The 27,930-nt window shown below is 42.8% G+C and overlaps 3 protein-coding genes across 3 annotated transcripts; all 3 read right to left on the bottom strand.

The window, feature by feature from the left end:
* Positions 1 to 2,506: 2,506 nt before the first annotated feature.
* On the bottom strand, positions 2,507 to 9,804 carry LOC106030923 (tubulin alpha-8 chain). Its single transcript, XM_013172973.3, has 5 exons — positions 9,648 to 9,804; positions 6,060 to 6,282; positions 5,212 to 5,360; positions 3,990 to 4,670; positions 2,507 to 3,199 (listed from the first exon to the last, which is right to left on the bottom strand). Exons 1-5 carry the CDS (start codon positions 9,648 to 9,650, stop codon positions 2,912 to 2,914), a joined length of 1,344 nt encoding a protein of 447 aa, XP_013028427.3. The 5' UTR covers positions 9,651 to 9,804; the 3' UTR covers positions 2,507 to 2,911.
* A 4,634-nt stretch (positions 9,805 to 14,438) lies between these two features.
* On the bottom strand, positions 14,439 to 21,842 carry LOC106030922 (tubulin alpha-2 chain). The gene is made up of 6 exons (XM_013172972.3): positions 21,706 to 21,842; positions 18,855 to 18,979; positions 17,327 to 17,540; positions 16,592 to 16,740; positions 15,501 to 16,181; positions 14,439 to 14,760 (listed from the first exon to the last, which is right to left on the bottom strand). Exons 2-6 carry the CDS (start codon positions 18,855 to 18,857, stop codon positions 14,467 to 14,469), a joined length of 1,341 nt encoding a protein of 446 aa, XP_013028426.2. The 5' UTR covers positions 18,858 to 18,979; positions 21,706 to 21,842; the 3' UTR covers positions 14,439 to 14,466.
* PEX26 (peroxisomal biogenesis factor 26) lies at positions 19,786 to 26,452 on the bottom strand. Its single transcript, XM_013173167.3, has 5 exons — positions 26,124 to 26,452; positions 25,601 to 25,741; positions 24,808 to 25,121; positions 23,346 to 23,492; positions 19,786 to 22,564 (listed from the first exon to the last, which is right to left on the bottom strand). Exons 1-5 carry the CDS (start codon positions 26,315 to 26,317, stop codon positions 22,371 to 22,373), a joined length of 990 nt encoding a protein of 329 aa, XP_013028621.3. The 5' UTR covers positions 26,318 to 26,452; the 3' UTR covers positions 19,786 to 22,370.
* Positions 26,453 to 27,930: the final 1,478 nt, after the last annotated feature.

Genomic DNA, 27,930 nt, shown 5'->3' with positions numbered 1-27,930 from the left:
GCCATTTTTCTTTGTCACTTTTTTTTTTGTCTTTAACTGTGTTTCATGTGCAAAATTTCCTGTTTCTGGTTTTGGTCCCAATTCAGGAAAGAACTTTGAGGAAAGCCATTTAAGAATCTAAATACCATCAGTTTGGGTTATACTTAATCATATTGTTTCAATTTAAGTACGTAAGCAAGTATATCATGAATAGGGATATTCTTCTAAACAGAGGCATTTCTGGTACTCCGTAAGTACCTAGTTTATTTTAATGATTTAGATAATTAAATGCATGCAATGCATATAGCACGTACAAGTTTTATGTGACATACTGCAAACTGTAACTGCCAACAGAAATAGAAATCACAGAATATCCTGAGCTGGAAGGGATCAATCTCTACATGAGGAAGATCACAGAATCACAGAATAGTTAAGGTTGGGAGGGACCTCTGGAGGTCATCTGGTCCAAACCTCCAGCTCAAACAATGCCACCCAGAGCAGAGATCACTCTGGATGGCCGCACAACCCGCTGGCACATTGACCATTCCTCCCAGTCTTGTGTCATCTGCAAATTTGCTAAGGGTACACTTTGTGTACAGTTCTGTTCAACATTTTCATTAATGATTTGGATGATGCTGCCATCCAGAGAGACCTGCCTTGGCAGGCAGGAGAAATGGGCTAACAGAAGCTCATCGAGTCCCACAGGGAGAAGTGCAGAGCCCTGCCCCTGGGCAGGAACAGCCCCAGGCACCAGGACGTGCTGGGGGCTGCCCAGCTGGAAAGCAGCTTGGCAGAAAAGGGCCTGGGGGTCCTGGTGGGCACCAATTGGACGTGAGCCAGCAACGTGCCCTTGGGTAACACTAAGCTGGGCTGCATTAGGGCAGAGCATTGCCGGGAGGTCAGGGAGGTGATCCTTCTCTACTCGGTATTGGTGAGGCCACACAGGGAGTCCTCTGTCTGCTGCTGGGCTACCCAGCATGAGACACATGGAGATACTGGAGAGAGTCCCGTGAAAGGATAGTTAGGGACTAATGAAAGGCTGTGACAACTGGAACTATTTAACCTGGAGAACAAAAGGCTCAGGGAGGATCTTATCAATGTACATAAATACCTGAAGGGAGGGTGCAAAGAAGATGGAGCCAGGCTCTTTTCAGTGGTTTCCAGTGACAGGTCAAGAGGCAATAGATACACACTGAAACAGAAGGTTCCATCTGAATGTTAGGAAACTTTTTTATTGTGCTGGTGACAGAGCACTGGCACAGGTTGCCCAGAGAGGTTGTGGAGTCTCCCTCTTTGGAGATATTCAAAAGCCACCTGGACATGGTCCTGGTGACTGTGCTCTAGGTGTCCCTGCTTAAGCAGGGGATTTGGACCAGATGGCCTCCAGAGGTCCCTTCCAACCTCAACCATTGTGTGATTGTCTGGATCATTAATGAAGGTGTTAAACACAGCTGGACCCAGTATTGATGCCTAAGGTACACCACTAGTTACTGGCCTGCAACTTTGCATCTCTGATCCCCACCCTTTAGGCTTGGCTGTTCAAACAACTTACAACCCGCTTCACTGCTCATCCAGCCTGTACTTCAACAGCTTCTCTATGAGGATCTGACCAGAGACTGTCAAAAGCCTTACTGAAGTCTAAGTGGGCTATACTCACTGCTGTCCCCTAGTCTACCAGGCTAGTCATTTCATCATAGTTTATCAAGTTAGCCAGGCACGACTTGGTGAATCCATGCTGACTACTTCTGTTGGTTGTCTTGCTGTTTATGTGCCTGTAAATGGTGTCCAGGATTAGCTGCTCAAGGATCAAGGTGCCACTGACCAGCATGTAGTTCCCTGGATCCTCCTCCTTGCCTTTTTTGAAGATAGGAGTGACATTTGCTTTCTTCCAGTCTTTGGGCGCTTGCCATGATCGATCAAAGATTATCCAGAGTGGCCTTGCAATAACCTCTGCCTGCTCCCTCGCTTGTGGGTGCATTCCATCAGGACGCTATATCTAGATAAAAAGTTGCTGAGGGTTCTCCTAGTCAAGAAAGATTGTCATTGCCTAGGATGTGAATCCTATCAATACAAAATCTTTGATCACTACTTTGAGTGAACATTCAAATGTCTGTATTGCATACTCGCAGGTGGTCTGCTAAGTGAACATTGCCACAGATGGCAACATGGTCTGCCGGGTAAAGTAGAGAATGCCACTTGCAGAGGAAGAACCATTAAGGTAAATACTTAAATGTGTTATGACTCAATAGGGATAATGTAAAAAAAAAAAAAAAAGTAGTGTTTTTTTGTTTGTTTTAAAGAGGCAATTTTCTCATTTACAGAATTTCAGAGACAGAAAAAAATATTTCACCTGCTGCAGCCATAAAGCCTTGGACCCAACCGAAAGGGATATTTGTTTCAAAACATAGGTATTTATCCTCCAAATCTGGAAAAAAACACACTGCTTTGACATTTCTGATTAAAATGTTTGTTTTATCAGAAATGGTGTTTCAAAGAAACAGAGGATAGTAAACCACAGAGCAGAGGATCCATTTCTCCATTGTCATTATTTTTTGCAATGCCAACAAACAGAAGGCAAAAGTATGTCAAATTTGAGATTTGTAAACTATACTGTTTCACTGTGCTCCATTATAAGCTGGTATATATTGGATTGTAGTGTTTTTACTGTGTATTAGAGCTTGAAGAGGCTTACATTAAATGTGCAAGGAATGAGAGCAACACTTTGTGCATTGCTGGGAGTGGTGGGACATTACTACAACCAATCATATCTTACAGTGCAATTTACTTGTGGTTTATGGAATAAAAAATGTCCTTACATGACCCCTTCTATATTTCTGTATATTGCACACAAAGGGGTGACGTAATGGTAAACGTGCAGTACAGTGATACAGAGAAAATTCTGTGCTCAATAGGAGCAAAGTATATTTTAAAATTACTCCCCATCATTTTCTTCTTCAAATGAGTCAGTTCCCACTTCTTCATAGTCCTTCTCCAGGGCAGCTAGGTCCTCACGAGCCTCTGCAAATTCTCCTTCCTCCATACCTTCACCCACATACCAATGCACAAACGCTCTCTTGGCGTACATCAGATCAAACTTGTGGTCGAGCCTTGCCCAGGCCTCTGCAATGGCTGTGGTGTTGCTCAGCATACAGACTGCTCGCTGAACCTGGGCAAGGTCTCCGCCAGGAACTACTGTGGGAGGCTGATAGTTGATCCCAACCTGGAATTAGGAATATAAGAAAAGTAAGAAAAAGTGCAGGAAGCAGTCACAGAGTAGAAGAAAGTGTGAGTAAAATTACGGATGCTGCAGTAGAGGGGTGCCACTATCAAAACTAGTGAATGGCACCTGCCAAAAAAAAAAAAAAAAGGTTATACATAGTTTGATACGTGATCATTTTAATAGCTGTTTAATGCACACTGGCAACTTCCTAGCTTTCTTAACACCTACACAACACTGAACATACAGTTTTACCAACATACTCTGTACAAACTAATGCAGAAAGTTGGTACCTGGTTAAAAGTGTTCAGTTTCTTAAACCAGCTATTTGAATGACAAATGTTTTCCAATGTTAATGTCTGTATTGTTGTAGAAATTATGGTTCTCAGCACTACTATATACCCAAAGGAGACACGCTGTATAAGATTTCTGTGTGGGAGGGTTAACTGACAGCTTCCATAATATCAGTATTACCTTTATTGAATGTATTAGTTTTGGTATTTCCTTAGTTTTAGTTGCTGCTTCAGAGGGGACACTCACTGTCTTTTTCACATTCAGGTCTGAAAGCAATACTTCTTTAGATTTTAACTCATACACTTCAAATATCCACTTACTTAAATATTTACAATTCTGTGTCAATGGGATGTCATTAGGAGAAAGGGCGCATTTTATACACACACACCTTTCTTAGGTTCATTCTTCTCACTAGTGAAAAGCATGCAAGATCTAAAACTTTAAATACAAGTTTTCAGCTAGACTTTAAACGTTAAAGAGAAACTCATGGCATTCTCACCTTGAAGCCTGTAGGACACCAGTCAACAAACTGGATATTTCTCTTGGTCTTGATGGCAGCAATTGCTACATTGACATCTTTGGGAACTACATCACCTCGATAGAGCATGCAGCAAGCCATGTACTTCCCGTGTCGTGGGTCACACTTCACCATTTGGTTGTTGGGCTCAAAGCAGGAGCTGGTGATTTCAGCCACCGAGAGCTGCTCGTGATACGCTCTGTCAGAAGAGATGATGGGGGCGTAGGTCACTAAGGGGAAGTGGATGCGTGGGTAGGGAACCAGGTTTGTCTGGAATTCTGTCAGATCCACGTTGAGGGCACCATCAAAGCGCAGTGACGCAGTAATGGAGGAGACAATCTGGCTGATGAGGCGGTTGAGGTTAGTGTAAGTTGGGCGCTCAATGTCCAGGTTTCTGCGACAGATGTCATAGATAGCCTCATTGTCCACCATGAAGGCACAGTCTGAGTGTTCCAGGGTGGTGTGTGTGGTGAGGATAGAATTGTATGGTTCCACCACAGCGGTGGAGACCTGAGGGGCTGGGTAGATGGCAAACTCTAGTTTGGACTTCTTTCCGTAATCCACAGAGAGGCGCTCCATCAGCAAGGAGGTAAAGCCAGAGCCAGTGCCTCCACCAAAGCTATGGAAGATCAAGAATCCCTGCAGTCCAGAACAGGCATCTGTCTAGAAACCAAAAGAGAAAGGTGTAGGAATAGGGGCTGTAAAATAATGAAAGATTACGTTTGCTTATTCTGTGGTGAAGGAGAGAGCAGTCATCAGCAGTATACAGGACATGTTTCAGGTCCTTCTTGAGAAAGAGTTGGTGATAATCCTGTTCTTTGCTTCCTTCACTGGTTCAATTTTTGATGTACAAATTAGCCTCTTACCTGTAGAGCTGCTTTCTCTGAACTTCACATTTCTTTTAGTTATTCTAACCGAAACCAGCAATGTACCTAATCCAACCTTCTATATCAGTCTTGGTGCTCGAGTGCTGTGCTAATGATGAAGAATTACGTATTCAGAACCATCTTTTAAGAATAGCTGGAGCCATACAGCCGGGAAGTGAACTGCTGGACTTCCTTCTCTTGGATTAGTAAGGATGCCTCTGTATGTCTTGCAATTACTTTTCTAAACTGTTAGTTTGATTTGTAGCTAGCAAGCTTCCTGTTCTGCACTTCTTCCTTCAGCAGAACCAAACTGCTACTACAAAACTACTGGGACTTACCAGCTTACGAACACGATCAAGTACCACATCAATGCTTTCTTTGCCAATGGTGTAGTGGCCACGAGCATAGTTATTAGCTGCATCTTCCTTTCCAGTGATCAGTTGTTCTGGATGAAAAAGCTGCCGGAAGGTGCCAGCCCGCACTTCATCTGACCAAGAAAGAAAAATTGTAAGAAACTGCGTGGCTGTGCTCCCCTGCCAGCAAGTTGGCAAGCTTTCAGTCATGGGAGGTCATGACCCAAAAATGACCAAAAAAAGCAGGTGCTGGAGAAGGGAAAACTGTTTCCTAAGAATGTTTTCATTGTTGCATTCTGTTGGGTTGTTGTAGGACCTGTATCCATCTGCAAAAGCTGTTCTTTTCTCAAGAACTTTTGACGAGGACAAATCACAAGAAAAACAGTGTGACCTGCAAGAAGAAATTCAGGTTCTTCCCAGGTGCCCCAATTTTTAGAAATCTCAGTTTTCCTGGAAAGAAACTGTCAGCCTCACACTTTGAATCCAAAGTGGGGAAAAAAGCAGAACTCAGACGGCAAAAATATCATGATAAACAAAACCAAGAGTTAAAGGTTTTTGCAAAGAAAAGTCATAAAAACCATGAATACTAGCTATTGAACTGCTGGTGATCCTTTCTAGGTTTGTAACACCTATAGAGATAACAGAGTCATGACAGAATCTGTCATTCATTGTCACAAGAAAAATAATTTTATTCTGTCTGATGGTAGAACAAGATACAAAAGGTGTGCTTCTTTCTTCTGGTGGAGACTGGTGACACGCCATGGTGATATTAGGAAGAGTAAGCTCTTTTCCATTTTCCAGGAATGTAAAGAAATTTTTATTTTTATACTGACCTACTACAGTTGGTTCCAAATCCACCATTACAGCCCGTGGCACGTGCTTCCCAGTGACGGTTTCATTGAAAAACGTGGTAAAAGAGTCATCGTAGTTGAGTTGACTGTTCTGGTCCCTGAAGGTGCCATCCGGCTGAATGCCATGCTCCAGGCAGAAGAGTTCCCAGCACGCATTTCCTATCTGAACTCCAGCCTGGCCGACATGAATAGAGATGCACTCACGCTAGGGAGAGAGAGCAGAGAGAGGGTCAGGAAAACTAACGTGCATTAATATTCATTATTCCTAACAGTTACTTTTTCCCAGCTTTTCAAAAAAAATGTTTGTCACTGGCAGCATTTCATTTGTTTGTTCGACCTCATGACTACAGTGAGACTGTACGCATACAGACGGAAGGTTGGGACAGTTCTTTAAAAATGGAGCTCTGTGTGCAGTAGTAATACATAAGTACATGAAAGCAAGCTGAAAAAAAAATATAATTTCAGATACAGAAAACCCACCTTTCCTCCTACGGATTGGCTATGCTGAGGAACACATCCCAGTTGAGTTTATTTTTACTTCAGGCTGGAACCTGACACAGCCATATGGTATTTTTCAACCGTATGTAACCCAAGACAGGTGATGTCTTTGGATCCTTTTACGCTCTGATAGCACACCAGAGTGGAAACTTGGAAGAACTCCTTTCAGAAGTATTCACCTCAGGAAATGATTTCAGATTCTCTCAGTTGAAAAAAATGTTCTTTCAAGCTCCTGAACCAGCTGTGAATTTTACACTGCGGGTGCACTGTTTATTGAGGCAGTGTCACTGCATGTAATGTGCTTATTTACATAACTTTGAACATAGTTCTTGTGGTAGCTTGTAACGTTAATGAAAGGGAAACAACGTATGTAATACCAGGCTAAACTAGGCAGATGCCAACTGCTGAAAAGCCTTTGCACTTAGAGTACAAGTCAATGAAGAACCTGGTGCTGGATTTCATAAGTTTGGAAAAAGAATCATAGAGCAGATACTTCTGAGTTGGTCCAGACTTTTATGACATTGAGTGAAGGGAAAGGAAGTTTTGTAAGTAAGGCAGTTTCAGACCGCATGGAGTTTTTCAGCCTCAGTTTCTGCTTTGGAGCAATTGTAATTATAGGCTTCTGAACTCCACCTTTGTGATCTCAATAGCCTTGTCTATACTAGTGAGTGGAAAAGTCTGGGTAGCCTGTACTGATTGATAATTAGCACACACTCTGGCACAGTTTTGGCTTGTGCCAGTTCATACTTAACCAGACAATGCTTAAGCACCATTCAGAGGACAACTTATTGTCAAGAATGGTTTCCAGAGAGCAGATCATTCACCACTGCCTGACTTTGGAGGGGTAAAGAGATGCCTAAGTATGAAGTGGGATATGCTACCTCGTCTCAAGGCCAGAGAATGGTCCCCACTCGTTTTTAGTTTGTAATGTAGTTATACCCAATGACGTAAGAGCAGATGTAGCCAGTTAACTTTTTTATTATTATTATTATGTAACTGCTTATCCTGCAAACTCATCCTGTGACCTGACAGTCAAATATATCTTCCCCAAACACTAAATCCTCAGGCAGAATGTATGACCAGCAACGTCTCTGCAGCAGTTTTCTTCACAAATTAGCAATAACTAAGCATATTTTTTTCAGAAGCAAGTGGAGTTTTAGAAGTCACCACTGCCACAGGTAGTCATCCTCAGAAACTCACGTGAATGTGGAAAATCAATCTAAATATTTCATTCAAGGAAATATATTATTTCTATTCACCGCTCATTTTTAAGTTGCTGACTCTGAGAATTCATTTGCAGCAGCATATGCAACATGCTCTGAAGTGTACTTGTGCAACCTTGTTTTTTTCAATTCAGTTGTGCAAAAGTATCCGAGTTATTTGAGTGCTGATGAGTATTCAACGACTGGTATGTTGCAGTAGAGTCACAATCTGGAGGATTTCTCAGGAGAAACTGAAGGCAAATTTGTGCTTAGCGAGTTCAATTAATGCTGATTTTGCACAGTACAAGCTCCTGCTCTTCGTTTAGATCCTAATGTGAATCTACAAGGCTGACAGCAAGAAAAAAAAATCTTTCCTTTTAAACAGACATGAGGCAAGTTGACTTTTTAACAGAATATCTTTTTAGAGTAAAGCTACGATTAGAAGTCAAGCAATACTTGGAACCATTTTTTAAAATCAGTAATCTTGTAATCTTTTTTTTTTTTGTAATCTTGTAATCTTTTTTTTTTTTTTTTCACAGATGGAACAAGTGAATGTTGCCTTAGAAAGTTAATATTGTAGATCCTAGTATAGGACTAGAGTCGAAAACTGCAGAACGAGTTCCTTTCCTTTTAGACTGAGCTTCCAGTGGCACTGGTTTGAAGCAGTACCTCAACTCTGCCTTTTGAGCCAGGATTCCTGCTGTGACTCCTGGTTTCAACTCCCATCTTGTCCTATCCCAGCTATCATTTGGAAATATTCAGACAAGTAGAGAAGACAGTAACAAAGAGATTTAATTTTCCTTAGTAAATGGCTTTAAAATAGATGTCAGACTTTTAGCAGGAAAAAGAGTGGGCCTTCTTCAGAGTCACAGGCAAAGTAAACTGATCTCTACGTGATATTTAAATTTTGAGCAGACTCCAAACTCGTATTTCGCATTGCATCACTAATGTGCTGGGACCTATTTTACAAATTGTGGACCTGACCTTTTATCCACCAAGAGACAGTAGAAAGGGCCGGGTCTTTTGTGAAACTAAACCTGTGACTGCTTCGACTGTTAAAAAAACAGATTACTACCTGGCCTAAGTATTTACTGTAAAAAGACAGGCTTTAGTCTTGCAGATGTTCACTGCTATTCCTGAACCGTACTCACTACCCTAACTCTAGATGGCTTGGTCTGTCTTAAGGCATGACAAACATACAGAAGTGCGTATCTTGCCTGTGAAATGAGCGCTCTCATTTTGGATCTAAAGCTGTACTGGCAGGAAATAACATAATTCTCCACACCAGAATAAGACTCAGTGCTAGACATAAATCTGTACAAGGTGATTTTTTTTCCCCTTTATAAGAGGTTTTGAGATATTTCTATGGATTTATTAAAAATCTATTAAAAACATTTTTTATTTACTTCAGCACATACACATATAAAAACCTTCATGCACTCCAGAAACACACGTATACATAGTATAGCTATGAACACTACGGCCATTGGGGGTGAATTAATATAAAACAGGCACAAAGGTAAGTAACCTTTCTGTTTTATTTCTAAAGGATTATTTCATACAAAAATTAACTTGTCTTGAGAAAATGTAGTCACAACAGAGAATACTAGAAAGCAATGACTCCAGATCTAATTTATCTTATAATTCTACTAATTAGAAACTCTCTGAAGAATACGGTGGATCGGCATGCCTTACTGCCCCAGTGAGGTATTCTGACACTCCTTTCCTGTCCTTTATGTTGTGAGTAGTGAGGGAGATCAGACTTTGTGGCACAAACCGCTGATAATGGCAGATCCCCCTGATTGCCCTCGCCCATAATCCTCCCGGTCCCTCTATGGGGATGTGGGTGATCCCACACATCCCCCCTTACCATGGTGTCTCCAGTGGTGTTTCCTTCCCTCTCGGGTCAGTGATGGCAGTTCTTTGCAGGAGCTCAGCTTTGAGCTGCAGGGCAGGAAGCAGCTGGGGCCAGTACCGGGCACCTGCTGCTGCACTTCAGTGTCACAGTGCTGTGGGGAATAGGTCAGAGGCTCCTCAGTTCTGCCTCCTGCATCCCTGCCTCCTGCCCTCCCAGCCACCCCACGTATGCAAATTCACCCAGATAGGCAGGGCTCAGATCTACCCCAGATTTCAGATTTAGTCCCATCTGGTTCTGCATGATTTTTAAATTTGAGTGCAGCCATGTAACACGCCTCACACTATGCTTTATAACACCTGAGTACTACACACACATCACATACAAAAGATATGCCATCCCAATTCCCTGTTCTGACAGCACACCAAGAATCATTCCTAAATTTTCCATTCATTGTCTGACAGCATGCCAAGAATCATTCCTAAATTCCAATACAGAAGACCAAGAGGGCATAAGGAAACAAATGAATGGAAAAGAGAAGGACAGAAGAAAAAGCAAAAATTGAGAACTGGAAAATAAATATGGTTACCATTTTGAAGTGTGCTCTACCAGTGTTCTTAAATGCCGGCCTGACTTATTTCTGCCCATACTCCAGCTGCCTCCCTGTTAACGTTTCAATCCTTCTATTTCTTCTCTTTCTATGTACAGCCATCTGGGCTCTCAGCAGTATGGGACAGCTTTCAGTGTAGAGTCTAACTTGTCTGTTGAAACACAGAAAGAAATTTGATTCCCATTGCAGTGCTTATTGCAAGAAATAGCTGGAGGCATCACACAAATGTTCAGACACCAAGTTAGGGCAGTTGCCTCCACCTTTTTATTTCGTCCTGCATTAGCTCAGCACTGGAAAGAAGAAGCTTCTCTCAGTGGAGAAATCCTCATGATTTCAATCAACTCTTTGGTTACAAAGAGAGAGGCACTCTTAATTAAAATGAAATCTGAATGAATCTGAGTATTAAAATGAATCTGAGTATTATGTATCCCTTCTTTAGAAATATGCTATTTAGTATGATGTTTGATCAGCACAAATTTAAATTTCCAATTGCTAAATTTTAGGTTAATCTGCTTTGTTATGATATTAATAGATTGTTCTGCCGCTGTTGACAACCAGCATCTAAGTATATTCTGCTTTAACTCCTACATTTTAACAACATGAAGTAGTTCGTGCTGTTTTTTACACGCTCACATTTACTTTGGTATATTCTTTGTGTGTGTGTGTTCTTTACAAAAACCTGCAAATCCCTCCTCTGATTTTGGCTAGGAAAAGCTACAGAGCTTTCTGGAGCCATAGATGTTTTTTACAGAGGAAGAATTCTCACGATAATTTCTGTCTGCTTCTTCTCCAGAAAGCCATCAGATCGTCATAGCTTTAAGGCTGAGGAATAGATTGCTCTAGTGTTCTCCCAGTGGAACTTGTAACATTCCGGTCCAGCTCCAGTGTGCTAGGCAATCTGAAACGTCAATGCTCACAGCGCCACCAGATGTAGAGCTCTGTTCAGAGAATCATCTCAGGAAAAAGTCTCACAGCAAATACTTTAGACAATCCACTACCCAGAACCTCTTAGGCATTCTTTGAGTCAACGTGTCAGATCTCACAGCCACAAAAGCACTCTGAATTACTAAACCATTCGCAACTTAGTCCACGTCTGCACTTTCTCCGCTCCTCCATTGCCCTTCTCCCCTCTTCTGAAGTAGGCAGTGAGAGCACCTCTTTGAGTCAGTGTTAATCACTCCTCTGCCCATACCACTCAAACTCAACTGTCCCAAGACCACAGACTCGCCAATCTTGTGTTGCCCAACAGATTTGGGCGTATAATTTTTCATGAAGTGTGGATTTCCTTACGTTGTGCTGTTCACCTGTGTTTCTGAGTGCTTAGGCAGAAAGTCCTCGGTCTTGAATTAGAGGGTAACCTGAAAGCACAGTGTGGGACTGTGCTCCCAGGTAGCAGTGAGTTTCTTTGACTCCAGAGTGAGCCTCTAGACTTTCTCCAGAGAAAGACCAGGCAGATGTCCTGGGCCTGGATTCTTGGAAAAAAGTTATCTTGCTCACTGCTGTCATTCAGCCTGTGTGGGCAGACGGTAACCTGGCCTCTGGGCTTAGCCTTCCTCACACGGGGCACGTCCCATACAGGTCTGGTCACAGACTGGTCTCAGCTGGAATGTTTGGACGTGCCTGAAGGGCTTCTTGTGCTGTGCCATAGGTGCCCTCCAGAGCCACACAACAGAGCAGTGCACTTGGGAGTTATCATCTCCAATCATTTATGATATTAGCAAAATCCACCTCTTAGAGAGATTTTAAAAAATAAAATAACACTCTCATACAAAACCCTACACCTTTTTCTCTATTTAAAAATAGCTACCTTTCTGAAAATATTTTTTAATAATCTAGAGCTTAGAAGTACTGTACAGCAGATCCTGAGCTGAGAACCACTAAGTCCTGTGATCGATCAGTTCTCTTCTGACTAGAGAGCAAAATAAGTTAACAGGCAAATGAAGGATAGTAACTTCATTATCTCATGGAAACCACCTCCTCTGCCAGATGTGCAGCCCTCCCTGCAGATACAGTTATCTAAGTGGCTCGCTCAATAGTGGTAGAATTGCAGATCAATTTAGAACAGTAACGTGCCATCTTACAAAACAGTGCCCTCCTAAGAAGTTATTTAGTGATTATATAAAAACCTCTCTTGTTTTTAATTTTATGCGTGTGTAGACAGTACACGGTGCATGGAAGTCTTTGCATTTCCCACACACTGTGATACCTTCCTAAGTTAGATGAATGAATCATACAAAGGCTTCCCTGTGTCCCTTTTAGAACTGTATCCTGTCGTTCTGTTGCCACCTACTGGGAGAATGGACAGCATCTCGTTTCAGGGGTTTCTGGAATCCTAGTCTAGTATTTCAGTATCTAAACAGGAATCAGCTATATTGATAAGTTGCAGAATCATCTCCCATGGTTTGGGAATTTCAGAACTACAGTTTTTAAAATAAAGACCAACCATTCATTTTGCAGATAAAAAGACAAATTACATCAATTATGTTTCTGGATATGCCTGCTTTTCTTTAAGACCTTTTAGCAAACCTAACAAACTGAGCTACCAGAAAGGAATCAACATTTCCTCTTAACAGTTTGGGCAAAACATAATGCAGTTCTGTAGCCCTGCTGGAATTGTAGGTAATGAACATATGTTTCAGTGAAAATACTGATTTTTAAAAAATAAATTTATTTATTAAAGATCAGTAATAAATCCAGCATTAAAGAGTGGTATATATTAAAGGCCTGTCCATCCCCTCCAGGTGTCTCTTTGTCAGTATTATGGGAAACCTTCCAGATAACCATGGAAGCAAGTCAGACATGCATGGCAAGACAGACATAATGTCAGCAAAACAGGCTTATTGTCTTGCTTCAGGTGTTGTTCAAGCACAGCATTGCTTGTCAGGCAACCCAAACATTCAGGGTTTGCTTTACCTTCTATTATGCTTTTCCTCCCCTCCTAAACAGTTGCACAAGCCTCTAGATTTTCACTACTGTCCCTGTTCTCCTGACTTTACACCTTTATTTGGTAATTTCAGCTTTAGCTAGTACCCCCAGTAAGCTAACAGCCCCTTCACTTTCTGTTGATTCGAGCAGAGTCCATAGAACTCCCCTTTCACTATATGTAATGTCTAGTAGCTTCTCCTGCCATTACCTCATTAGTTTAGACATAGGTTAGTGCTAGGCAGCCACTTTTCTTCTTCCGTTGTCTGCAACATCCAACAGTTTCTCTTGTCATCTTGTTACCAGTTTTACCTCAGGCCACAACTGGCTATCTGCCTGTGTGCCTGAACAACATACTGTTCTAAAATCCTCAAGTAATAGGAATACACAAAAATATACCCTATGAAGACTAAACCATGAAGCCATAGCTGTTCTTAGACATCCCCCCTGTATCTATAACACACATTCTTTGTCATGGTTCTGTTTTGTTATATCTCAGTTAAGTCTGAGGGAACTGGTAATGCTTCTGTCCAGCATGCCACAAGCTGGCCATTTGAAGGCCTTTGACTGCGTCATGGATACTATTCATTTAGGAATTACAACAGAACTGTCAGCATACTTGCACCTCCAGACCAGCCTAGTTATGATGGCTACGCAGCTGCTGCACAAGCATATAACGCTCTAAACCCCTGTTCTAGTGAGGAGTTGTCCAAGTTGTGTCCCTGCTCTTGGCAGCTGGCAAAATCACACCTTCTAACCACCCCACACTGTGGATTGCGTAGAAGCAAGGGAACTCGGAGTAGGTGTGTGTTCTCAGCACTGACAGAATTCTCATTGCATCTTAAAGTAGGACAGCTTTACAAGCATATGTTTAGAATTAACATGAAATAAAGACTGAGAAGTTCAGGTAACTCCTCTTCACATAGTGTATGTAGCAATTGTGTGGGAAGTTTTGAAGCAACAGAATTCCTCAAGTAATACTACAGCTGCATGAATGTATCTTTGTGTTGAATAAATGACAGTACAGAACACAGAGGGATTCTTCCTTCCACAAGTAAACCTCCTTTCAGGATATATTAGCAAGAAATATGATGGCTGTTGCGTTCTAAGGCAAAGTGACTAATGATTAGCTAGTTACGTATCCTGCGCTTGCTGGCTTGTGATCTGACAGTGGACAACTCACTGTTTACAGTCTACTAAGGTGCCAATGGACTTGGTATGTGTGAGAAAAGTGAAAATGCAGCCACATGAAATAAAGAGACATAGAGACAATCTTATGCACAGGAAAAGACAGATTAAATTTTAAGGTTGCCCTGCATTGTTTTCTTCCTCAAATGAATCGGTTGCTACTTCCTCATAGTCCTTCTCCAGGGCAGACAAGTCTTCTCGGGCTTCTGCAAATTCTTCTTCCTCCATGCCTTCACTTACATACCAGTGCACAAACGCTCTCTTGGCATACATAAGATCAAATTTGTGGTCGAGCCTTGCCCAGGCCTCTGCAATGGCTGTGGTATTACTCAGCATGCAGACCGCTCGCTCGACTTGGGCAAGGTCTCCTCCTGGCGTAGCTGTGGGAGGCTGATAGTTGATCCCAACCTGCAAACAACAGTAAAAAAGACATTTGCAAAAAAAGAGTTACAAGAAAAAGGATAAAAAGAGACAATAAACAGGTTAAGAAGATTGTAGAGCCACTGCTGAGTGGAAGAAAAAAAAAAGTAAGGAAAAATCCAAATTATGTTGGTGAAATCCCTGTCAAGTCTAATGTCATTCAAGATATGTTTTGTGTGCAAGTCAGTTCCTACTCTCACCCAAGACCCAAGTAAAATAAAGAGCCACTGACCAGAACAGGATTCTCAATGAAGAAAAACACAAAAATGTGTTGATATGCTTGACAAAATTGGCAAAAGTGTCTGTTCATGGAGATACTGTAGAAATGTTTCACTTACCAACAATGTATTATTGATACTGTTTTTTGTTTTTTTTTTTTTTTAAATCTCATCAAGGACACTCTCAGCAGTGTCTTTAGAATGTAAGCCTTACCTTAATCTTTCTTTTAGAATCCAATATTTTAAGTTTAGAGTCTTACAGGGTTGACATTGTCCCAGTAATGAATATAAAAATAGTATATATGCTCCCATTTACTTAAAGGTTTATAAGTCTGTGTCAGTGGGATGTCATTAGGAGAAAGGGCGCATTTTATACACACACACCTTTCTTAAGTTCATTCTTCTCACTAGTGAAAAGCATGCAAGATCTAAAACTTTAAATGCAAGTTTTCAGCTAAAATGAACTTGCTCTTAAAACATGAAAGAGAAGCTCATGGCAGCCCTTCTCACCTTGAAGCCCGTTGGACACCAGTCAACAAACTGGAGGGACCTGTTGGTCTTGATGGCAGCAATTGCTACATTGACATCTTTGGGAACTACATCACCTCGATAGAGCATGCAGCAAGCCATGTACTTCCCGTGTCGTGGGTCACACTTCACCATTTGGTTGTTGGGCTCAAAGCAGGAGCTGGTGATTTCAGCCACCGAGAGCTGCTCGTGATATGCTCTGTCAGAAGAGATGATGGGGGCGTAGGTCACTAAGGGGAAGTGGATGCGTGGGTAGGGAACCAGGTTTGTCTGGAATTCTGTCAGATCCACGTTGAGGGCACCATCAAAGCGCAGTGACGCAGTAATGGAGGAGACAATCTGGCTGATGAGGCGGTTGAGGTTAGTGTAAGTTGGGCGCTCAATGTCCAGGTTTCGGTGGCAGATATCATAGATAGCCTCATTGTCCACCATAAAAGCACAGTCTGAGTGTTCCAAGGTGGTGTGTGTGGTGAGGATAGAATTGTATGGTTCCACCACAGCGGTGGAGACCTGAGGGGCTGGGTAGATGGCAAACTCTAGTTTGGACTTCTTTCCGTAATCCACAGAGAGGCGCTCCATCAGCAAGGAGGTAAAGCCAGAGCCAGTGCCTCCACCAAAGCTATGGAAGATCAAGAATCCCTGCAGTCCAGAACAGGCATCAGCCTGAAAAAACAACAGGAAAAGTGAAAGAATAAGTGAGCATATCTTAAATTACACCTCCGATAGAAACAGCAATACCCGTATGGATGCACAGCAAAACAGTTAGCAGTTTTACCAGAAAATCCACATCATCTGTTTTCCCCTATAAATCTCAAGCTAGTGTATCACTAGAGCAATATATATATATATATATATTTTCCTAACAATAACAATGGTACAGCAATATTTGAGGTTTTCCATTTAAGTCTTCCACTCATATGAAAACTAAGCTTGGACATTGAGTAAACACATTTTTCTGTTCTGAGCCAATGACAGTAGTAAAAACAAAATGAGAGCCACTATCAAAAAAAATGTATGATGTTACATCCCCTCCCACCCACCAAGTGTCTTGCTTCCAATGTAATAGTGCATACCAGTTTGCGGATACGATCTAATGCCATGTCAATTTTGTCTTTGCCAATGGAGTAGTGGCCACGTGCATAATTATTTGCTGCATCTTCTTTTCCAGTGATCAGCTGTTCTGGGTGGAAAAGCTGCCGGTAGGTGCCAGTTCGCACTTCATCTGAACAACAGAGAAAATGTACAAGCTTAGAAGAGAACCCTCAGGTGAATTATTAGAAAAGATTTGCAAGAGTAAAACATCTTTCAGGACACTCGTGCTTTCTGATTCTCCATGCTCCTGTCTTACATATGAATATGAAGAAAGGATTTTCCACAGTTAGCAAAAGAAAAATAAAATCACACACACACACAAAAAGACTAGAAAGGAACCTCTTTAAGTAGGTTAAATTGTACTCATAACCAGTGTGGGTTTAGACAATAGTAAACTTTTGATTGTCTTATTAGTTAAGGCATCCATGACAGAATCAGTTTTCGTCTAGTTGAAGGTGTCCCTGCCCATGGAAGGGGGATTGGAATTAGATGATCTTTAAGATCCCTTCCAACCCAAACCATTCTATGATTTTATGATCATTTCAATTGAGAATAACATATTTTAGTAATATTTGCTATTAAAAACTTTGAATATTCTACCTGGAGGTCAGGATCATCCCTAAAGATAAGGGAGAGTCCTGCTATTCAGTGATCTGAGCTTTGCCACACAGAAGAGTTAATTCATTTCAATTTTCCAAGATTGGTTCCATACTGACCTACTACCGTTGGTTCTAGGTCCACCATAATAGCCCGGGGTACGTATTTTTTAGTGCTCGTCTCTCTGAAAAATGTGGCAAAAGAGTCGTCATTGCTGGGTGGGTCGCTGAAGGTGCCATCTGGCTGAATGCTGTGTTCCAGACAGAAGAGTTCCCAACACGCATTGCCAATTTGAACTCCAGCTTGGCCAATGTGAACAGAGATGCACTCACGCTATAGTGGGAAAATAAGGGGAACGGTGAGAAGAAACGACGAGTATCCTAACAGCCTATAAATTGATTCTATCTGAAACCCCAAATAAACCAATGATTACAAAAAATTTCCACAAGGCTGGAATTAACAAAAAATGTTCTAACACTTATTTAAAAATAGGTAGATAAATATTTTGTCGTGTGCAGAAAGAAACACTAAGGACAACAACTAGAGATTTGCAACTGTGTCTACACATGATGTAGAGTATGTACATGGCCTATGTGTAAATGCTTATAAGCCCATACAGATAGAAAAACTATATATAAATATATAAAATAAACTATAGTAGGTCCCAGATGAGGAATAGCAGCCAAATCCAGTTGTCTGGGACAAGGTACAGCTATGCTGCCTTACTGACATATAGAGAAAGCAAAGGGAATGAAGTATCTTCTAATCACTAACCTTCTATTGAATGTGTGTTAGGTGCAAAATAAATAAATTCATAGAAATTAAAGTAACTGGAATTAAAGTGTCCTTAGTAGCTTAATTCATTCAACTCCTGATTGTTTCAGCTCATTCCCCGGGCAATTTTAATTCAATTTAAGAAAAGTTGACTCTTATTGGAGGAGTTTTCTACTAGATTCTCAAAACTGACTATGCAATCTAGGGAAATAGCGTTTTCTGCAGTCACAGAAACCCATCAATTTGTAATCTAAGTGTACCACTGTGGCACTGATTGAAATTAGGATCAAGTAAAAAGCAATAAGGAGACCAAAGTTACGCAAATTCGAAAATACTTTAGCACGGTAATTGTCATTATGCAATTAATTTCATTATTGTGCCACCTGCATCTATTTGTAGCATTGTTCCATAAGGGGGAAAAAACGAAACCAAACAAACAAACAAAACATGCCTCTGCGTGCTTGAGGAGAAACAGGACTAGAAACAAACGCTAAGAGAGGTTCTCCTAGTGCTTACTAACCTCACAAGAGGTTGTGGTAGTTTTTTCATTTCTCAAGAACTGCTTTTGAAACCAGGCTTGACAGGCTTTTAATGAGATTCACCCAACCTCTCAATTGCAAAATCTTGGACACCATACAAGAATTACAGATTTTCCCTGGTTTAGGCTACTCAAAAAATGTAGAGATGCCTAGAAAGACCACAGATTGTGAACATCCATCTTTGGTCCCCCTCCTTTAGTCACGGTTCTAACGCTGAAGCAAGAAAGTCCCTTCAGCCTTCCCACCTTCACTCAGACCTTGACCAGAGTAGTGAGGAAACAAAGGCCAGACTCATTGTTCCTTAACTCATAAAATAACACGATTCTTTTCTTACCATGGTTTCTCCTGTGTGTTTCTTTTCTGGATTGGATGCAGAAGCAGTGGTTACTGATGTTTCTACTGTTGTACAGGCAACCTGATGCAAGGGGGGCAGCGCATTCTTTCTTTGCTGGTGGGGGCCTGCAGCATCACAATGTAGGGAGGAGAGGTCACAATCTCTCCCAGGCAACCTTCCCATGGCACCCGCTCCAGTTACACCAGTAGCCTGCTTTCACCCAGCCCTATAGTCTGTTGTTAAGAAAGTCTTCCCAGTTAGTTCTCCATACTAAATATTAGTTAAAAAATAAATTAAAAAAAAGTTGCAGCTATGTTAGCAGCCAGTATTTTAAGAGATAAGGCATGTCTTCACAAATAACTGTTTTCCTTCCTTAAAATGCTTACAACTGGTGAATATGCTACTGGAAACTCATTTTAAAGAGTAATCATTTCAGAATTTCTTCACTAATACTTTCAAAAGGTGGCATTTTTGTGTCTTTCTGACAAAGGTGACTGTCCTCCATTCAGCTGCAGTCACCTTGCGTAACTTCCCCTGATTGAAATGAGTTGGGGAACAGGTTAGACTGTAAGGAGTTCCACTTGATCGGCTATTTCATCATCTGTGGACAAAATACATAGGATTATCTCCTGGCCTTCTTTTCTTTGCGACACCTGTTTAGCTGATCATAGACAACTGTTCTTCAACCCTTCAGCTGCCTACAGTATGTGCCAATACAAGTTCTTTGCATCCAGCAAGAGGATGAAAAAAAAAAAGCAAAAAACTATCATTTGCTCGTACTTCTGGAGATACGAGCAGTAAGTTCACATACACATGGCAGGCACGCACATTCTCTCTGAACAAGCCTTAAATCATAGGATTCCTGTGGAACTATGCACGGCTACATCTTTTCCCTCCATGTTAGAATGACAGCACAGAGAAAAAACGCAGCTAAAGATAAGTAACAGGTACTTTATTCTCAGTAGTACTGATCTTGGCCATCCCAAGGTACACAGAGACACTTAAATATTAAAAATATATATGCTGCATCTTTCACGGAAAGTAACTATCACTCTCTGAACTCCTATGAAAATGCAGACCTGTTTCTACTTAATTAACAAGTCCTCTGCTTAATTCATATATGCCCATACAATGCAGACACATACTGAAACATCTCCAGAAATTATTTCAAAAATCTCTAGTGTCAAGACATTAAATACAAAAGCTTTGACACACTTAATCATAGCGCAAATAAGCAACTCTACAATGAGGTAAATAATTAGTCATTTTATTGTGAAAATTAAATATTGCAGGCTTAGTATTAATTGCAAAAAAAACAGATTGCTCATTTCTGCCTTCTTCCCTCTCATGAAGAACTAAATACAATACAAATGCAAGATCAGCAGTACTCAAAAGAAGTGAAGGTTGCTAACCTGCAATTAAAATCAAGTTGAAGGTTAAAGTTCTGGTTAACGAGTGGCTGTGATATTTATCAGAATTTTTAAAAATAACGTACGGTCTGTGCAGACCACTGATCCCAAGCCCCAAAACAGGCAGCTCTGCCATTTAACTGAAAGTATTAACTCAAATCTGGAGCAAACATATGTTTTTTAGGTAAACAGTCAAGTGTTGTTAACAATTTGACCTGACTTCAGAGGGAAGTTTACTATTTTATTAACTTATTATTAACTTATTTATTAATATAAAGTATGTAGAGCAAGGCCTTACAAAGTAAGTGGCCAGTAGATACAACCTAGTCACTTTCTGGAAGAACTCAACTCCAGCCAGACCCTCTGTGTTTGACTCTACCTGGTTTTCCTGTCAAGTGTTGGTTGCAAGGAGCTGTAACCACACTGACAGCTGGATTACAAAAATCACCTAGCAGTATCAAGAGCAGCTCTTCCCTATATACAGAGTATATAAGTAATAATGCTTCACCATATTAAAAAGTTATGTGCTGCTTATCCTGATCTAAAGTCCTACTGGAAACAAAAATGTTGAGGGGAGGGGATAACTCAAGGAGGGGATATCTATTGGGATAACTCAAGAACTAGACAAAATTATTTTAGCAGAGGGCACACAGCATAATGACACCAACAGGCTGCTCTCCTTGTACATAAAACAGAAATAGCTGCCACCTCAGCGTATAGCTATTGCTAGAGACAAACAATCCATTTGAAGGGGGCTACTGTTGTAATACACTGCAGTGGGATACATACAGGCTACTTTTCACAAGTTTGGTGTGTTGGATAGGATTTGCCTGCCAGAAAGGTGGCTTTGTTTCCCATTTTGTAATTTTGACTGACGTCAGCGAGCCCGAATCCTCTTGGCACAGATGCTAGGAAGGCTGCCTACGTTTGCCACAACGGCTCCGTGCCTCTAAGCTGTTCTCTCCAGCACACATAGTTTGCTTCAGCAGAAGCAATATTTAAATAATCTTCACTCTCTCCTTTGGCATTACTCACTGTCAATCTATGATAGGTGGATGGAGAAGAAATTAATTGTTTTACTGCAAATCTCCAGTCTCTGCCCCAGGTGGTCAGAAACGGGGTCAGTCTGCTAACAAACCACCTGCAAATACAGCAATTTTCTTGCTACAGTTTTGGGAAGGTTTGGGGGATCTCAGAGAAATCTCTTTCTACCTCTTAATAAGCTTTTGTTGTGAATGATAGGACATTGCTAAATGGTTACCATGTAAATCAGGACTTTGGATGTAGGGGTGGGAAGATGGGTTCTAGACACACACAGACTTTCTGACATCTGCATAAACAAAGCAAGAGGTAGGGAAAGAATAAAACAATGCAACAACTTCAGTTGTTCAACTAGACAATAACATGGAATACAGTTTAAAAAAATAAATCTATTTCCTTACCACTGCCACGTGCTCCTAAGGATTACTGCACATCAGGCAAGCATAAAGCACTGTCATTTGCATTTAAGAACAGTAGGTGCAGCACCACAGTATTCGTGGCACACCACCTAGGTTTTCTGGCTTAGATATGACTAAAATCAAGGGCGCCTGTATGAGGAGGTATCAGTCACAAGAGAAACCATGGCGTTCAAAATGCAACAGGCTTCATTTTCTGCAGCGTTTTTCTTCCACAGGCTTGTCCTACATCCCAGGCTGGATGAACCTGGCATTTTAGATGTCTTCAGGCCAAACAGAATATTCCCCTAATTACTGGTAATCCACTGCCTTTCACAGTCACGCTTCCAGGAACGTGATTTCAGTTGTTCAGTGAACTGCCTGGTATTTGCAAGGATGGAACCTTCTTCCAAAACATCTCAGGGAGCATGCTTCCTAACCGTTCACACAACTCTCACTCAAGAGCTACATCCAAATGAGCGCCTTAATCAGTTATAGATTATGGAAGGTGTGGCTTTACCCTAGAGTTGGACTGGTGCTTAACAGACAAGAAAATGTCAGAGATACTTGGCGTGGTTTCAAAATTCATATACCACCGTTCCCCGTCTGAAGAAAGGAAGGTACTGCTACACGGGAGTTCACAGGTAGTCATCTCCATCAGGACACAGATCTCAACAGTCCTTGAAGAGCCTCATGAAGTCCTCGAGACAAGCTGACACTTCCGCAGCAGCAGAGAAAAACATGTTCTGCGGTGGAATACACTTAATCTGAATTGGAGGCCTATGGATTGGAGACAATACAGCTGCCCAAGCCTGTCGGAAGAGCTGGACCAGTTTGCAAAGGAACGGCAATGATGTGGGAGAAGCTGTGGAACAAAACACAAAGCAAGACAGTTTTACCTTTTATAATGAAAGGCCAAGAAATACCAAACATACTGAGAAAGAACTAATCCAACTAGAGTTAATGGAAACCTAGACATCTTATTTCCTCCTGCTCAGTTCAGTACTTGGTCCTTCACCCCAGGCACTACTCCCATCCCTGGCAAGGTTTCTTCAGTATTTTCCAGTGGACTATCTGCAGAATAGCCACGGAGTGCCCACCACCCAGCAGAAGGAGTGTCTCCAGCCAAAGAAAACACCCACCCCCTCCACGCCCCAGCAGCCAGATCTATGTCATGGGACCAGCCCGTTCTTCAGTGACAGCTCCAGCCACCGCTTGCAAGGCTCCAGCACAAGCAGCTCAAAAGCATGACTACACTGCTGCCCTGGGCAAGTCTCCGCTTTCCTGGCAGGACAGCCCTAGGAGGCAATCAATCTTCCAAGAGACATTCACCTCGTAGCACCTCAAGGTGGCAGAGGCTGAGTCTAGGACAGCCCAGCCTGCCTCTCGCAGCCAGTGCCTCAGCTGTTGGAAAGAACTGAGGATGGAATAACGGTTAACAGAAAACGGACTCTGGTAGAGCTGCATCTTTCTAGATGGATTGCAACTGGAAGCGTTTGAATCAAGCCCAAATAATAAGTGCCTAGCCAGTTTTTGTGTCTCCCAAAGATGAAACATTCATACAGACCAAATCTATTAAAATCAACAATTTTCTTCTGTAACCATTAAGGGATTAAAAAAAAAAAAAGGAAATCTTAATACCGTACCCGGATCTAATCTCACTACCACAAGGTACAGCAGAAAAGTAGCCAAAAGCATCTTTTTGTAAGGAAGTAAATAGAAGTGGCTTGACATGGACCTGAGTGTTCTTCGTAGCAATGTCAACATGGTTAAGAGTTTTTGGGACAGAGCACCTAGAAAATGAGAACAGAGAAGCTGTTACGGTAAAGTTAAAAAAAAATCATACAGGTACTAGGAAATTAATATAAATAAGGTAAGACTATTCATATTTTAGTTGGCCTGAGATGTTTTTGTGGTTTTAGTGTTTTTTGTTGTTGTTTTTTTGTTTTGTTTGTTTTTATCATTATTATTATTATTATTTTAGTGGTTTTAAAAAGGGAACAGAGAAACAGTACAACTTTATGATACAATTCTCCATACATTTTTTAAGCCATCAACTTATACCACAGTAGTTGCAGCTTCTCTCCTGGGAGATAAAGTGATTTACAGTGCTGGAGAAGCAGAGCTTTAAATGCCAGATGTGGATTCTTCAACATGGACTCAACTTCTACTGCAGAAGTAGTAGAGAATACAAAAAGCCAACAAAGTGCCTTTACAGGATGGCTAGTTAGATTTGTTTTCCTTGGCGCAGCTTTTTTTCTGCATTTTTTTTTATCTATAATAAATTTATTACTAAGCATTTTAGAACCTGGAAAATAATTCTCATCTCTGAGCATTGGTTAGACTAAATAGGTTTTTTAATTGTCAGCAAACATAATTGTCTTCCATTTCCTTCAGTGATACCGAGCAGGACTTCGTCATGGCTGGTATGGCCTGGCATCATTATTAATACACACTTAATTCTCACTACCCTTTGTTAGGGAGGGATGAACAGGACTGGGTAGGTACTACTGCAAATCAGTTAGAGCCAGATGTGAAGAGTCATTGCACAACTGTATGTGAACTGAAGCCACTCACTCATTTAAGGACGTGTTCCGTAAGATGGCTTCGGTTGCCATCTCACTGGTAAAAGGACACCACCGCTATATAACCATACTTAAGGAAGAAAAAGCAATGGAACGGCTGGTAAGAGATTACATTGCTTCTTTCCAAAGCCACTGCTCTGACTCTGGTTTCAGACAGCAGCAAATGAGATGGCTTCAATGATCACAGGGCCTGCAAAAGCTTTTACTTTTGGAACTCACTTCTCTTAATGTGCCAGTGAGAGTTTGCGGTCTGTACACACTGCAAAGTCCTGAGTGCTTGTGAAAGCCATCTCACCAACAGCTCTATGGCACAAACAGATTTTCTGGAATAGACCATCACAGACTATAAGGAAGAGGGCAGACAGTTCATAGGTACTGACACAGAATGCACAGATGTTGATGACCAATCATAGTCCAGATTGAACTATTCTGGTAATCTTTAAGATATGTGTATCTCTAAAACTTTAAATAAATTAAAAATAATAATAATAAAAAAGGAGTACAAACATGAGGGAAAGCCTACCCAAAACAGTCTCTGTTGCTTTGTCTTGCTCCTCTTTGTCAGTTGAGTGCATCTCTTCCTGTTGAGTCCACTGACATTGGCATTCACAAATGGACTTGAGAAATGCTAGCTTCTGCTCACTGTTTAAAACATCACAGCTGTCTACAAGCTCTTCTGCCCCCTTAAATTGGCCAAGTGGAAGCAACACACGCAACAGATAGAGCTCCAGCAATGAACCATACTCAGGAAGGCTCTTATTGCTTAGGTCTCTCAGCCAGCTACTGCCAACCTCCAGCATCACCTGGGGCTCTCCCACTTTGCTATACAACAGGATACTGCAACACAAGAAAGAAATAATAGAAAACAGTAGCATTGTAAAAGTTGAGATTGCTTGCAGTTACTACCCAGAAGTAGCTATGGTCACGGCATGTAGCAAGGTTTGCACTTGAGGTACAGAGACACTTCCCAGGGGAGCAGTTCTCTCTCAGAATCACCCCTTTTGTACTTCATCCCCTTCAAGCTGCCAGCTGGCATGCTCCAGCACACACTGGCCCAGACGTTCCCAATGGCAGCGAGAGCAGGCTCACTACGTGTAGCACTTGATTACAAACCCGGAGTTAAAAAAAAAAAAAAAAAGATTCTGCAAAAGAAACAAACTCAGTTTATTTTATTGTTTTTCTTTGTGAGAACAGGTCCCATGTTTCACTTTCATCCTTGCAACCTGCAAGGTGAAAACATCACACAATATTCAAGTCTGGCCCACTCTTAACTAACACAGGCCCTCTGCACGCGGCAGCCACAGACCCACACTCACCACAGCTCCAGGATTTTTGGAGGCAGACGTTCAGGGACGTGGTAATACCGCAAGAGCCATGACAGAACTTCTCTCCACCGGTTCATCTCAGCCAGAGCCTGAATGCCCACGACACAGAGGGAGCACTTCACTTCTGCAGAACTGGTAACGAAGACAGACATGTAAGTGCTTCTTATAACCAAATTTCCCATTGCATCCCTTCTTACGAGCTACTTTGGCTAGCACTGTATGGTTCTGTACCAGCAGTTTGCCCCTCCCTTCCCACTCCTCCACCTCTTCTCCCCCTCAAAAAGGGGAGTTCGATAGCCCTGTGTGCACCCAGTCTGTACCTCTAGGACCATGCAGGGAAGGTTTCTATGTATGTTTGAGGGATGACAGGCATGCAGAGTCTTTTATACAAAAGACTGCGTTTACTAAACGCAGAAAGCCCCTAAACCCGCGGACCACCCTCATGAGCAGCCCCGGACACCCCGGCGGGCAGGCCCGCAGTTACTCCCGCGTCCCGGAGCCGCTCCCCTCGCACCTCTCGGGGCCGGTGTCCGGGCCGGGGCCAGGGCCGGGGCCGGGGCCGGGCCCCAGGCTGCCGCAGCCCGCCTCACACCGCTCCAGGGCGGCGGCGAAGTCGCGGTGCAGCACCAGCAGGTCGGCCGCCTCCTCCAGCAGCGAGGCGGCCTGGGCCGGCAGCGGGGACCAGCAGGCGGGCGGCACACCGCTCATGGCGGCGGCGGGCGGGCTGCCGCTGCCGCCCTGACCGAGCCTCGCCGCCCGTCCGCACCCAGATCCGGCTCCAGCGCCGCCACCACCGCCCCCCCGAGCCCCCCCTCGGGTGGGACGGACACGGGGAGCCGCCCGGGCACCCAGGGGCCGCCCTCTCCCCCTGGGAGGCCGGCAGAAGGCGGCCGCCACCGCCCCCCGGCGGCGCGAGGGGTGCCCCGGCGGCCATCTTCTGTGCCGCCCGCCGGGAAATGTAGTTCCTGTCAGCCTTGGGTCGCGTCGTGGCGAGGGGCGGTTTCTGACAAAATTCTGGCTAGAGAGCGACCCAAGGGTTGTTTATCGGGGCCGCTCGTTCAGCAGCACCCTGGAGATAGGTGCTGCCCCAAGAGAGGACCGCCGTGCCACAAGCATGTGCCTACATGCGACAGCTTTATTTGGGGTCAGGGCACGTCTCTGGCTTTGTCTCGGTGCTAAGCGTTAAAGGGGTTAAACCAAGTGAAGGGGAAGCCCTTCTCACTCGCCTGGCTGCCAAAGGGAGAACGACTAAACCCAAAGAGCAACCCTCCACCTCGGTGCCGTAAGCAGCAGGGGGTCAAGGTGCCCCGCGAAGGTCACCGCTTTGTCCCCTCAGCGGCCGCAAGGCGTCACCAGCAGCACAAGCATTGCCGCCTGCCTTATTCAAGCGTTTTCAGGTGCTGCTTTGGAGCAAGGCGATAAAGTTGTGGTCCTGTGGTTTTCCTCAGCATAAACAGCCAGCGGGAGAAGGGCTTTGGAGTGCCTGGTAGTGGGGGAGCGCTCCCTGTGTGCTCCCGCACATGGCTCCCTCTGAAGCTCGGCTTTGCCAGCGGGATCCTGTGTTGGACAGGCATGTGCCTTCCTCTCCTCGGGTTATAGAATCATTAAGGTTGGGAAAGACCTTCAAGATCATCTGGTCCAACCATCACCCTACTACCATGTCCCTGAGCACCACGTCCAACCTTTCCTTGAACACCCCCAGGAATGGTTATGCTCCTCTGGCATCTTTTCTTCAGCTACCCAGCGCCCGCTGCTTTAAGCAAATTAAACTATTAAATGGAGTTGGGTAATCGTAACAGTATCTCCATCAGTACCCTACAGGCAACAATATAAAATGTTTCACATTCTTCTTTAACTGGTATTTTAAAACAATAGGGTGTCTTGGTTGCAAAATAATTATTGCACTCTGTGAAAACTCTCTTCAGAAATGAATCTCTACAGAAGAGGCAGGATTTATTATACTGTTTTGAAATGCTGATCCCCTACTATAATTATTTAATTAAATAAATCAAAGTTACTAATGCAAAAGAGTGCAAAAGAGTGAAGCACAGTTTTTAAAGGAAGTTTCCATGCCATTTCAGTGCTGGATATGGGGAACAAAGTGTGGGGAGAATCCATAAAAATTGGTACTAGCTCTGTAAGTGGCTGCTTACAGGTGGCAGGACCGAGTGCTGGCACCTCACAGTGATGGGACGAGTGCTCTGCAGCAGCAGCAGCTTTCGCAAGGCGGTGCGTGCTTGTGTGCTGTGCTACGAGCTGTGGAAGAGGACCCAGACAAATTCAGCCCATTTGAGCCACAGCACATAAACGTTGCAGAAGGC

The sequence above is a fragment of the Anser cygnoides genome, chromosome 1 (assembly GCF_040182565.1).
Source record: "Anser cygnoides isolate HZ-2024a breed goose chromosome 1, Taihu_goose_T2T_genome, whole genome shotgun sequence".
NCBI lineage: Eukaryota > Metazoa > Chordata > Aves > Anseriformes > Anatidae > Anser > Anser cygnoides.
Note: the sequence above shows the minus strand (reverse complement) of the source record. Positions and strands in the feature narration are given on the sequence as shown.